This window comes from Aptenodytes forsteri, unplaced genomic scaffold (assembly GCF_000699145.1).
Source record: "Aptenodytes forsteri isolate BGI_AS27 unplaced genomic scaffold, ASM69914v1 Scaffold76, whole genome shotgun sequence".
Classification (NCBI taxonomy): domain Eukaryota; kingdom Metazoa; phylum Chordata; class Aves; order Sphenisciformes; family Spheniscidae; genus Aptenodytes; species Aptenodytes forsteri.
The window spans coordinates 1,927,745-1,940,914 of NW_008794444.1; the positions used below are offsets into that span (position 1 = coordinate 1,927,745).

Genomic DNA, 13,170 nt, shown 5'->3' on the forward strand with positions numbered 1-13,170 from the left:
CTAAATCTTTTCCTCAGAGGCAATTGCCAGGAGTTTGGAAGCAGGGTCGCGGCAAAACAAAAACCTGAATGACAGAAAGATGAAGATGGAATACCTTTGAGCAGGGGAAGCTTCCTTCCCCATTCTGGAGGCGTGCAGCACCTTGTGTGTACCTTGTACCGGCAGCACCGTTAAAGGAGCTGCGGGAGAGTGCAGCCGAATAGCTTGGAGCACGGCTTTCTCTCCCCGAGACTGAGCAGCTGTCCTGGAACTGGATGTGGGGCAAAGCTGCAAGGGAACAAGAGGGAGGACAGAAAGCAGCTACTCCCCATTTTCTACAGGTTCTAATGAGCGTTTGTATTTTTGTCTTATACGAGCAGATGTGAAACCCAGCCCGTCTGTCTTTAGAATTCAGCTCTCTCTCAAGAAGCAAACCAACAATTTCTCTTCTCAACAGCCATTTTTATTGCTTTTGACAATACACCATTGCAGGGAAAAAGAAATAATTTTCTGCTATTCTTTAGCTGACAATGCAAGTAAAAAGAGTTGGAAATTCCCCAAAGCAGGCTACTCGTGTAAGAATAGCACCACAAAACTGCCCAAGTAACAACTCTGTGGAGTAATTAACTAACATTTGCATGGAGAACAAGTTCTTACAGCCATTGCTAACAAGATTGAAAGTCTGTGTCTCAAGATGACATAGCAGAAGCTCAGGCTTGAAAGCATCAGCAACGTTTAGTTCAAGCCAACAATAACCAACAAAAGTCTTTCCACTCATTCCAACGGGCTTTGGCTAAGGTCCCTCACGCACGCACACACACAAATCTTTCAAAACAGCCAGAAACAATATTCTGAATGCCTGTCACAGTCCAGCCTTCACCTACAAAATAAATATACGCGGGTTTAACCATGAAGAATATTTACTTTCCTTCATTTGATACATTCTGTAAAGTGCTATGTTTCTAAATTATACTGAGTCAAAATGATATATTGCTCTAGTATTTTAAATACAATAAATATAGAATGAGCTGTGTGCAACTTCACTTGCAAGTTTTATTCTTTTTTTAGTAGATATACTAAATTTAGTAATCAAAACAGCCTCCAATAGTACTCCATGAAAAACTAGTAAGAAGTTATAAATAAAATCACATCCTTCAAAGATATCCTACGCACTTCTGTCCACATCGCATGGATAAGTATAGTGTTCCTGCGAGCATATGGAGTGAAGAAAAATAAGGAAGCTGAAAATTACCTAACAATAAAAAGCAAAACCATACAAGTTAATGCAATCAAAACAGCCTCCAATAGTACTCCATGAAAAACTAGTAAGAAGTTATAAATAAAATCACATCCTTCAAAGATATCCTACGCACTTCTGTCCACATCGCATGGATAAGTATAGTGTTCCTGCGAGCATATGGAGTGAAGAAAAATAAGGAAGCTGAAAATTACCTAACAATAAAAAGCAAAACCATACAAGTTAATGCTACGTATCCTCCCATAAACAGTCTGTTTTCTACATTTAATCTTGGTGCATACAACCCGGTTCTTCTATTTCTTCCCCATTAAAAAACTCTTCCAGGAAGAACATCTTGCAAGATATGGGTTGATTCATCTTCATCTTGCTCCTTTTTACTGCAAAGCGGAAAAGATTCTTGAACAAACTGCCTACACATTGGACACTGCTGAAAATACTTAATGCAGCCGTCACACAAGCACGCGTGCCTGCAGGGCAGGAGTACCCAGTTCACTGTGCCATTCTGGCAGACAACACAGTCTTTACTGTTTTCTTCATGCAATTCTGGTTCATCTTCAGCCAGTCCGGCCTTTTCTAGCAAGCTTCTGTCAGTGCTTCTCTCACCAGGGGACGCATCGCTTGAAGATGGTGCGGTACTATTTGCAGACATGAAGAGCTGCTAAAATACACATATACACAAACATTTAGAAGTCAACAAACTCTCCTCCCGATACCTGAACACGCACATGCGATGCAGGTTCCACTGGGTCAGAATCACTGGTTTCTACTGGGTCAAATAGTGCCAGACTCACTCTTTGTGCAAGTCCTGACAGTTGCCGGGCCTTCAGTTAGAGGTATTTCAGAAGCATAAAATTACATAAAACACTGGGAAAATATTAAGGATATTATCAAACCTTAGCTGAATCAACTCAATGTACATGCATGAACTTTAACAGAACTGCTCAGGTTTTGAGCAGCTCGGGTTTCTGTTTCTGGTATATCATTCTCTATGCCTAGAGGGATGCTTCTATCCACTCCTGCCAAAAATATATCCACCAAGCTGTCAAATCTACTTCACTCGAGCCGTTCCGCTCTTGCTCATATTACAGTCCCCTACTCCTTTTTGTCTTATTTTATGTGAAGCACAAATTCTTCTGGGCACAATCTCTTCATAAAGCCAGTAAACTACCACGCAGGCAAAGGTGCCCACAGAGAGCACACTACACAACTACACGAAACGCAGCTGCGCAGTTATTTCTGCTCAGTTTAAGCAGTGTTTTTACAATGGTAACCACACACGAAAAGAAAACTTAAGGGGGTCAACAGGGAAGTTTACCTGGATCAACTATGTCAGCAAAAAACGGCCAGGACAAACATTTCTTTGGACGAATCTATTTCTGAATGAATGCTGATCGAGTCAACAGAATTAATTTGGCCCAATTTCTAGCTTATCAATACCGTATGTTATTTTTATTATCACAGTAATATAAAATAGAATCACATCATCAACTGCCTGACAGACACAGGACAAAGATGGCCCCACAACATGCATAGATAAGGGAAACTAGAACGGAATTATGAGAACATTGGTTTAACTTACAATGGTATGTGCTAGGCAGATTTCTAACCTTTGTGCATGTACTGCGGTAAAAACAAATTAAAACAAAAGTTTCTCCTGAGGCTTTCCCAATCGAAGGGCAGTATAGGAGAAAGTGCTGGTTTGAGACTAGCAAGGAGGTAATAAATGTTCTGAAGAGAGGAAGCATTCGACAGCTAGTTAATGTCTTACTACTGCTTTAATAACTGGACAGGACCTAGGCCTCTAGACTAGAATCAAGTTGTATCTCCAGGAAATCTTAAATATTTTAATATAAAATATTTCTGTACAGTAACTTTGGCTGGAACTACTTAACTGATAAAATAATTTTAACTATTATCCAGTTCTTTGCATGACAATGAAAGTCTTATACTAATTTAGGCGCCTGAAAGCCTACACAAACTAAACTTAACACTGTTGCCCAAATGAAACAAGACTTGGTATGTGGCTTACCTTCAGATCATGGTATTGACCTTGAGCTAGAAGTAGATACTGATACAATATTCTACAGGAAAGTCTGTAGCTCTCATCAGGAACGTGAATTACAGCCACCATTGAAATCTACCAAAAAAAAAAGCTATGTTTAGTAACTTTCCTTTTCATTATATGATTCATATAGAACAAAGTATGCAATCTTTCAAGCAAACTGTTACAACCTCTGACCTGCTTATTTCCTTAGACAATCAGGACTTCAACAACGTTGACTTCAGGCACAGATCAAAAAAATATGCTGGACGAGGTAAAAACGGGACGTGGCACAAGATAGCACTTTGTGACACTTCAGCTTTCTGCCCTGGTTCTCCACAGAGCCCTTCTATGGCCAGTTTGCAGCGGAGACCTGCTCCGACTGCTCTCACCTAATGGAATTAGGCCCCAAACCAAAAAGGCACCTAAGCACATGCAGTCCTCCTGAAGGTGAGTGCTTACGCAGCTGAGGTAGGGCTTGCTTACACAGTCACGGACGTGCCTTGGAGAGGCTACCTGCATAGTGATTTCAGCCAGAAGTAGCGGCTCCTACACTCCTCTTTCCACTCCACTAACTCATGATGAGCTGCTCCTAGATGGGAGAGAAGTTGGCAAACTGCAAGGAGTTTCCTACGGCAGCCGAGTCCCAAGCAAGCGCATGCACTGAAGTCCCGTACAACTTCTGCAGCCGCATCCCGGGCCGTCTTCAACGCAAGAGATGACACTGCCAGCTGAAGTCCGAGAGCAGAATTACAGGGGAACGTATAAAATGCAAAGTCTTCTCTACCTTCTCCCACTTCCCTCACAAACACACGGACAGCGGTTTTTAGACTCCAAAAAGCATTTAGATGTGTCGCTGACTGGCTTGTAAACAGAGCAGGCAAAAGACAAATTTCACTGGAAAGGATTATGAAAGGACCCCATGGGCTGACTTTAGAGTCATTTTTCTGAAAATAAAAGCACTCTAAGCTTGCATGCTGTGCCTAGTACCCCTCACCCTGCCCAAATCACGTAATAGCCTCTAAAAAGCAGGAAAAAAAGAAAGTGAAATTCAGTATTATTGTAGTTCCCAGAAGCTGTCAAAAGAGAAATGAAATACAGAAGAAAGCTGTTTTGTTTAAAAAAAAAAATTTAAAGGCAAATCAGATTTGCACTTCAAAATCCATGCATGGCTAATTACATGCAGAGTTTAAATATATATGTACCTATACATATTTATTTCTACTAACTGAATTTACTATTCTTTGGCAATAAGGTCTTTTTTTCCTAAATCACAATGCCTCAAAAAAACCACCAAAACCCAAACCCATACCGCTATTAGCTTTGTTTTGGAACCTGAAAGCCATTAAATCCTTAACGCCATTCAAATGACAGATTGTGTGTTTTGATAATAAGAGTTTAAAAGTTAGCGGTTCTCAGTGTATTTGTATTACGTCATCCCACCATAAGATAAGTGCTTTCTCAATGACGACGCATGTCTTCAATTCATAGTTTGTTCACACGCCTAGGCAACTTTTTAACTGTGAGTGGGACCAGTTCCTAACGTGAGCATCTCTATCTTCAAGCTACTGTCTCCTCTGTTATGCCGTCCTGTAGCACAGAAACATATACAGTGATACTATGATATAGTAGAAATGCTATGCTGTTTGATTATAGAACCCCTTCCCCTTGAGCACCAGGTATTTTCTCTCTTTGTAAACACTTGTACACCATAATCAAGTTACTTCTCAATCTTCTGGTTTATACACAGGCCTGAGATCTAAGCCTTCTTCCACTTTAGCCTTGCCAGTCTTCAAATGATTTCTGTAACTCTTATATATGGTCATGCTAATTTTCTGCAGCTGGAGGAAAATTACGGCACAAAACTAAATAGGTACGATCTGGTCACAAATACAGTTAGGATGAAAATTAGACACCCCCCCCCAAGAAAAGAGATACTGGAACACCATCTGTAGTGATGGACGCACAGACACAAAAAAATAATTCAAGATGGAGCTTGATGCACTGATGTGAGAATAATGCGGTAATACCATACTGGCCACAGTGGCAAAGATCCCTTTCCACACTATATTTATATTTTACAAGTTTGTTTCAACAACAACAGATGCAATTCTGACATTTGTCTGGCAACAAGTTCAGGTGGAATTGCTCCTTTGACCATAGTAACAGATTCTAGTTGCGTTCCTTTTCTCCAAAACCAGAGGAAAAATACCTCCCTCACTCTCCTTCCATCCCTTTCTTCTGTGCTAAGGAACAAAAGAGAGGTGTTAAAGATTCATGTCCATGATAATGTCAAACACATTCAAATATGAAATTTACAGTCTCTTCATATTAAACTAATCTGAGCTCTAAGCATACATAGATGTACTAATCTGGGAAATAGCTGGAGGCGGGGAGGATCTCGAGTGGGGACAGGAGGGAGGAAGGCAGTCCTAAGGTCAAGTGACAAGAAGCCAAGGACAGGGATCACTTGGAAAGGGAACAGATTTCTTAGGCACCAGTGTGATCACAAACAATTTCCAGATGAATGTATGGAAAAGTGTTCAGTGGATTTAGGCAATTTGCTTCCGAGTTCATTTGTATTATTGTTCAAGCAGTTAGTGCTATCAGATTATCAACCAAATGAAAAGATGGGAGATAAAAGCATGTCCCAAATCGTTCCAAAAAAGAATCAGTCAATTTAGAGTTTAGAAAGGATATTGAACTGCATGTGACAAGGCTGAAGCTGCTTTAACTATAAGAGATTAGGAGGAGACCTTTTTGGGGAGCTGAGTATCTCATATCAGTCTACTGCAAGACCTTCACACCTTCCTCTAAATGACCTGGTGCTGGCTACTGTGAGACATAATGTACTGCATTACGTAGACTCGGGCCTCTTACAGAAAGGTAATTTCTGTGTTCCTAACAGTCAAGTCAGCAATCAGCTCAAATATCTGTGCCAGACACTAAAAAAAAAAAATCCTCCTACCTTGCCAACAGCAATCCAAAAGACCGTATCAGCGCAAGAGCTCCACCACAGGTTTACGTGATCGGAAAAATCAGAGTAATACCTTACTAACCTACCACAACCCTAGTTCATCTGACCACAGGGGTTACCAGAGAGACCTCTGCAGATACGAGCTTTGTGAAAATCATAAGCATCTTTTGAATGGCATACATAATTTTTATATAACAATTATCCTTGCTCTCCTGCCATGCTCCCCTGGAGTCATCAGTGATGAAGTTAGGGACCAAATTCTGGCGGACAGGGAAAGGAAGCCGTTTTATTCAAGCCCGTCTCCTGAAACATTCAGACCCTAAATACATTGACCCTAAAATATATTCTTATATTACTTACAATATCATATATTTCTCTGTCTTCTTCATCAGCTAACGTCAACAATGCTATCAATGGATAGCGAGATCTAGGCACCGGGCCAAAATCGACAACTTGAGCATCTTCTGATAACTGACAATATTTTTCTTCCTTGTCATTTTTTTTAATGCTTTATATGTGTCAAGGAAAACAATCAGTGTGGCTGCAATTGTAGACAAATGTGACGTTTGCATAAAGAATATTTTTCATCATGTTTGTTCAGAAATATATTGTGCCAAGAACTGCCGAGTGTTCACAAGTCTCAACAGTGCCAACAAATTAGCATATTTTGTCAAAACAATTTAAAAAAGGATACAAGTACTGTTGTCGATAGAGGTATTCGCTGTACAGAGCATCCTCTAATGCCTGAGGAGTCTTTATTCTGAAGCAGTAGACATGTTTCTGCAACGCTTCGTGGAGTTTTTGAACACTGCAGCCCCAATAGCATGTAAGAATACAGTCTTCCAGACAATCAGGTGTCAGTGTTATACCCTCTTGTAGAAAGAAGATAAGGATTTCATTAACTCACCAATGTGCAGGAATTCTGGAACTGCTACATGTAGGTTCTTAAAGGGCAACAGGCAGAAAACAACTTCAGTGTCCCAGATTTTTATCATTACAACCTGATCTTCTAAAAATTTAGACTAGGTTTAGTGCTTACGAAAGTCCACGGAGATGAGGAAGTGGGTGTGAGGAGACAAAATGGCTGATTAAGCTAACAGAAGTAGCATGTGCATTTTATGAAAGGTAAATTTTAACTTCTGGTAACATTTTACACACTCACTGGCAGACCCAAGAGCACAACCCCTAGCCCAAAGTCCATTCCCTCTTTAGATAATGGTATTAATTGGATCACTGGCCTACAACACCCTCTCTGGTCTCAAAGAGTAAGGCCCTCTCGATCACGCAGAGGGAAGATAAAAAGAGGATCTATGCGCTCCATTTCTTTTCTAAAAATCAAGTACTCAACCCATTAACTTCTAACACTTACTGTACTGTTAGAACACTTCAAGAGCAGAACTCTTGAAAAGTCCCACCAAATTCAAGTGCTCAAACCTCCTGAAAAATCCAAGTTACCTGAAGACTAAGTTGCTGGGTTTGTTGGGGTTGGGTTTTTTATGTTGGGGGAGATGCAAAACTGCTGCAGCCCTTTCCTTATTCATAGGAAGGCTCCACATCTGTGTGGGTGGAAGATTCTCAGCCTTGCTTACTACTCCCCAATGATGTAGAAGGGCATGAATTTCACTTCCTATGTGGGTGATTTCAAGGATGTTAGGAACTACTTGAACTCTGATCCAAATAGATATTTAAACTCAGTTTCCACTGAAGCACAGATAGAAAGAGAGGAAAATGATTTTTTTTTTTAAAGTAGTGCACTTCCAAACACCGCTGGACTTAGGTTAAGTGGGTGGCATATATTCTATAATGAATTCTATATCATTATACAATTCTGTAAAGTTTACAAAAACGCCCACAGTACCTGGTAATCTGCAAATGTTTTTGTTACTTAAAAATCTGTTATAGCAGGAAGTGTTTCATTAATAAGAATTAAACTGTACTTAAATATCCAACATTTCACTTTTAAAAGCACCACATTTATAAGCTGTGTAAAAATTATTTCTGTTGTAATGATGAAAGGAAGCATGTTTCTGAGGAATTTTGATAAACAAAAACGGTGAGAGCAAGAAAATATAGTACTAAGTTCAGGAACCCAAACTGACAAAAATCAAGCACATCAGAAATCCACTGACTTGTTACTGAAGCTGTAGCAGGATGAGGGATTTCTAACCCAAAAGGATTCTTCACTTGTCTCATCCGCTTTTTCAAAACTCTTGTGCTGGATTCTGTTTCTTCTGAGTTTCTCAGAATAACAGGAACACCCAACCCAAACCTATGAGACATGAAACAAGAACAACAAGTGGGTTAAGCGTTAGTGTTGATACACTTGAATTTTTCTTCAGCTCTAAATAGCAAGCAGCACAACAAATAGAGCTAGCTTGGCTTTGCAGAATATCTGCTAGGATGCATGCATAATATAGCCTGCCAATCTGACTCCAGCTTTTTGTGGCAGAAGGTAGGAGTCTTCACAGTGATACAAAAAATCTATAAAGGGGGAATACTTTACTCCTGCAACGTTTCCAGAAAGAGAGTAAAATTAACGAGAATGGTCAATGCCCTCTAGTGGTAAACGGTTAGCCAGAGCTTTCTCCTAATTGACATTCTGCATATCCCATCACAGGACAAAAAAAAAAAAAATTAAAAAAACCCCCTGCTGCTTGCAAAGATGGAACAGCCTTAATGGACTGGGAGCTCAAGAGGAAGACCTTAGAGTAAATCATTCAGCCCTGAGATATTTCTAGCTGTAACTACAGCCAGCAAGACGTTTTTATGGGAGAATAAGATCCCAATTTCCCATGTAAACCTCAATTACATCAATATGCTGATATTAAATCAGGGGCTGTAAAGCCTCTGCTTTGAGCCAGAAACCAAGTGCAAAATAGTCAAGACTCTGAATCAAAGCTGAGACTCTAAGACCCCTTCGAAGCCAAAAATAGCATGCTAGCCCAAGCGATATTCTGACCCTAAAAGGATAATGAAGCAAAGGTTTAAAAGTTTAAACACTCTATGAATCAAAATAAAATAAAATAAAATAAAAATCAAAGAAAGCAAGGAAGAATATTTTGGGATGATTTCTGACATCAATCAAAAACCCCAAGGCTTTCATATTGCCTGGGGCTTTTAAAAGAACCACTACAGAAGATCAGGATCTACAAAACAAGCTCCACAACAGACTTCCTTTTACACTTGGCTAAGAATAATTCACTTTTTAAGGTGATAGCAATAACTTTGAATAACCAAAAGCTGCTTAGAGAAACTGTCCCAGATATGCAATCAGAAGACTACTTCAGAGACTGAGGAGATTTTCTTAACTGCATTAATCCAGTCCTGTCTCATTAGTAAAGGCAACAGGGAGAGGCTGTGGGAGTCTTTTGTTAATGCATTTTAGAAAACAGTTATTAATTAGCTCAGGCTGTACTTTCCTGAATTTGTGCTTTTGTCGCTGCCACCTGTACTGTTAAAGTGACGGCCTGTTTAATGGCTTTGAATTTTGGTTCATGCAGTCATCAGCATATTGGGTGCTGGAAAACTCTGAATGGCACGAAGCATCAGCTCTTCCCTGCATCAATTGTTTCCATTTAGCATACTGAAATAGCAGCTGTTAAGAAAGATGGGTCTCATATCAATAACTCAAGCTGAAAAGGGCACGACCAACTTCAGCGTAATCAGTTTGAAAATTGCTAAAGTAATTTCGTGTACAATACAGCTCTGAGCCAAACAGACGATTTTGTGGCTTAACTGCCACTTTTTCCCGGGTTTAAAATCTTTTCCAACTCCTGTGTGTCAAATGAAGAAGAAAAGCAGAGCTTTTACTGACATTGGGCTCCTTTCTATTGATTCATGTTGGAGGGGCGCCCTTTGTAAGACTAACAGGGAAAAACATCAGTCAAAAGTGATTTTCAAGTTGAGGAAACTACTTCAGAAAAAAATTCTCAAAGCCATTCTCAATAGCAACAACCTGTTCCTGGCAGTCTAACAAATACTTGCCTTTACTATATAAGGTCTTGCATGCCCCAAGTGTCACAGATACACCAAAGAGGAAAGAGATTGAGCTGACGGAAAACACTCTGTACTCATTACTCCATCTTTGATAAATTCCTTTGGTTTGCTAGGCTTTGATGGCAACATTTGCATTTCTTCGACGATATAATATAGGGCGCTCAGCCATACTTAGTTTGTGAGCATGGCGGGCCAAATCTCTCTCCAATGCAAGTAAAAACAGCCACGCTGACTTCACTGGGGCTGTAATGAAGTACACCAGTTAAACACCTCACTCACAAAGAAACCAGGTGCAGCAGCCGTTTCACTTATTCAATATCCAAAACTCAGTGGAGCTAATCTGTCCAGCCGCACATAAAGATGCCTCCTGTTTTATACCATCTGGCTGATTCCGAAGTAAAAACCCTGTTCTTTGGAAACTTTCTTCACTGGTCGAAAGCAACAGGATAATCACCATGAAAAGCAGCTGTAGAAAAAAGCCTCTAGTACAGTGTTAGCAGCAGCTGAAGGCAGAGAGGCCTTTCTGTTCAACAATAAGGTACAGTGCTTCTGTAAATTTTAAGGTAGTATTCATTGTATGAAGGATGAATAAAGATAGAGTTTTCATTTTATGATCTAACAGTCTATCAGCCTAGATCATTAGCTGGCATGGGGGAAAATTAATTTCTTGAGAACAACGCTAGTTTAGAAAAGGCAGGAGTTTCCAGTGGTTTTGTTCATGAGTTAATTTCTTTAAGGAACAGTCTGGACCTCAAACAGGTGCTGAGCCTACAGCTCCTCCTAATATGAGCATTCAACTCCAGCTAAAAAGACGACGCACAGGACCGTATTCAGCTAATCTAAATTCCACCTCATTCCTATGCCCGGAGCATCTCTCGGGCTGGCCCTAGAAAGCTACCTGTGCAGTAACCTACTTAGACTCTCTGAGCAGAGCCACAGGTATCCAGGGCTGGCCATAAAAACAGACGCTCATCAAATCAGTGCATGATTTTGCAAATGAAAACATTAACATTCCTAAGCAGCTGGTGTTTTTCAGGCTGACTGACACCATCATGAACACATCCCTAAAACAAGCCGACAATTGATGCCAAAAATGATGGGGGAAACAAAATGTCATTACAGCAGTATATCAAGGATTATGTACTCATATGACACCATATGCATTCATAGTACTCTGTGTAGCAAATAAAGGGTCAAGTTGTTTTCATGAGTAAGTTCAAGAGCACTTAAACCTGTAACTGCAGCTGCAGACACACTGAAGTTGCTTGGAGGCTCTTGGTCATACGGCCATGGTACGGCAGAGTTCATAGGTAGCAGCTACTATCTCTGAGCAGCTGGCCACATACTCACATACCTGTGTGTGCTGAGCTCCTGGCTACTGCTTCTACTTGACTAACAGTTCCTTAACAAACTAGTTTGGAGACAGTTTGTATATATTTACATAAACTGCAGTAATATCTAGCGCAGATACACCCAGAATCTCTGGTCCTGAAATAAAAACGCATCTGGACAGTCCTCTGCACACCCTGTAGCCCCAAAAGCATCAATGGACACGTGTGCAAATGTACGGATCTTCCGGCACGCCTATTTCAGACATTTTACAGCAGGTGATTGCAAAACATTTATTATAAGCAGATAAATAATGATTAAATTGATAAAGGATCGCTGGTTTGGGATATGCATGCAGGAGATTTATTTGAATCATGATTCAGTATCATTTATTGGTAAAGACAGTGTTTTTAAAGAACTGATGAAGCGAAAAAGGAAGAGTGGAGAGAAGTGGATGGCAATAATGGCAGTGGGACAGAGAGAATTATGAAAAGGATTTCTGCACCTCTCCAAGTAAATATTGAGGTGGAGCTTCATCCAGCAGAAAGATAACAAAAAGACCAGTCTTGCCTTCACTACCATCTACCCAGCACTAGGGGAGGCAATGCAAAACAAGAACAAAAACTTTCCACAAAGCATATCTGAAAGATCAAAAGATAGCTTCATTCACACCAAAAGCAACAGAGGGCATGTTTGAGCCAGTGGCAGCTAACAAAGTGATGTAAACAAGGGAAAGACTTTGCACTAAAGGAAAAGTCAGGCAGAGTATTTATAAGTTGCCAAGAGAACAAACAGCTACAGCTAAAACATCTATAATTCAAAGAGAGACAAAGGAAGGAAAACACTGAAGCGCAGCACTACAGATATTAATGTTAAGCCAATGGGAGGACATGCAATAACTCTATTTTATTCTCTCTAGAAGTGCGGTGTATCCACAATTCCCACATAAAATATTTTGACTGCTAATCAGTGCTCTCCACTTGGCAAGTATCAGTATTTACATTTACAGACACTCCTGAGTTGGCAGGAAAACAAACAGAACAGTGCTATGGACAGACATTCAGGGACCTGTTTCTGAAAAAGGCGACAGTGACATCTTTGCTGAACCCTCTCAAACACAAGTAGGAGAGGGTCTTGCACCCACTTTAGCAGGTCAGCCGTTTAAGGCTTCTCCCCATCCCACTCCCAGCACCCTGTTTGGTTCACCTGAAACACCCCCTTGTCCTCTGAGCTTCAGCAGTGGAACAGACTGGTGCCCCATCAGCGGTCCCAGGCAGTCACACACCTCAGTAACAACTCTGCCTTAAAGCCTGGCAGATTTAGTGGCTACCCGGCCTAACAGCAGGCACCTTACCTTATCTACCACCAAGATTTGAGATGTCCATCTCCAACGGTGCCAAACTTTTCCCTTGGAGCAGCCCTCCCTGACCCCCACCCCCTCACTCAGGGTCAGGTCCTCTCCCAGCCATTCTGTTTTCAGCACAGCTTTCATCCTCCCCTTCTGCTGGCGCAGCCCCTCTCCCCCTATGGTCAGTGCTCGCCTTCCTCACCCTCCTTTCTTCAATACAACCCCGCTTCTCCGACCACCAC

General features: G+C 40.8%; 1 protein-coding gene across 3 annotated transcripts in view; it reads right to left on the reverse strand.

Annotated features, from left to right (window-relative positions):
* Window positions 1–433: 433 nt before the first annotated feature.
* CGRRF1 (cell growth regulator with ring finger domain 1) overlaps window positions 434–13,170 on the reverse strand; it is a 13,173-nt gene continuing 436 nt past the window's right edge. The window contains exons 2-7 of one of the 3 annotated variants that reach the window (XR_002086336.1): window positions 8,385–8,524; window positions 6,950–7,127; window positions 6,616–6,763; window positions 3,267–3,374; window positions 1,432–1,895; window positions 434–1,231 (exon numbers count right to left, since the gene is read on the reverse strand). Coding sequence is in view for 2 of the 3 variants with exons in the window: in XM_019474786.1 (XP_019330331.1) it covers window positions 1,545–1,895; window positions 3,267–3,374; window positions 6,616–6,763; window positions 6,950–7,127; window positions 8,385–8,524 (925 nt within the window). In the remaining variant the exon portion in view is untranslated. Of the gene's footprint in view, window positions 1,232–1,280; window positions 1,896–2,568; window positions 2,614–3,266; window positions 3,375–6,615; window positions 6,764–6,949; window positions 7,128–8,384; window positions 8,525–13,170 lie in introns of those variants that run through there. The other 2 variants (XM_019474786.1, XM_009289841.2) reach the window with 2 other exon arrangements.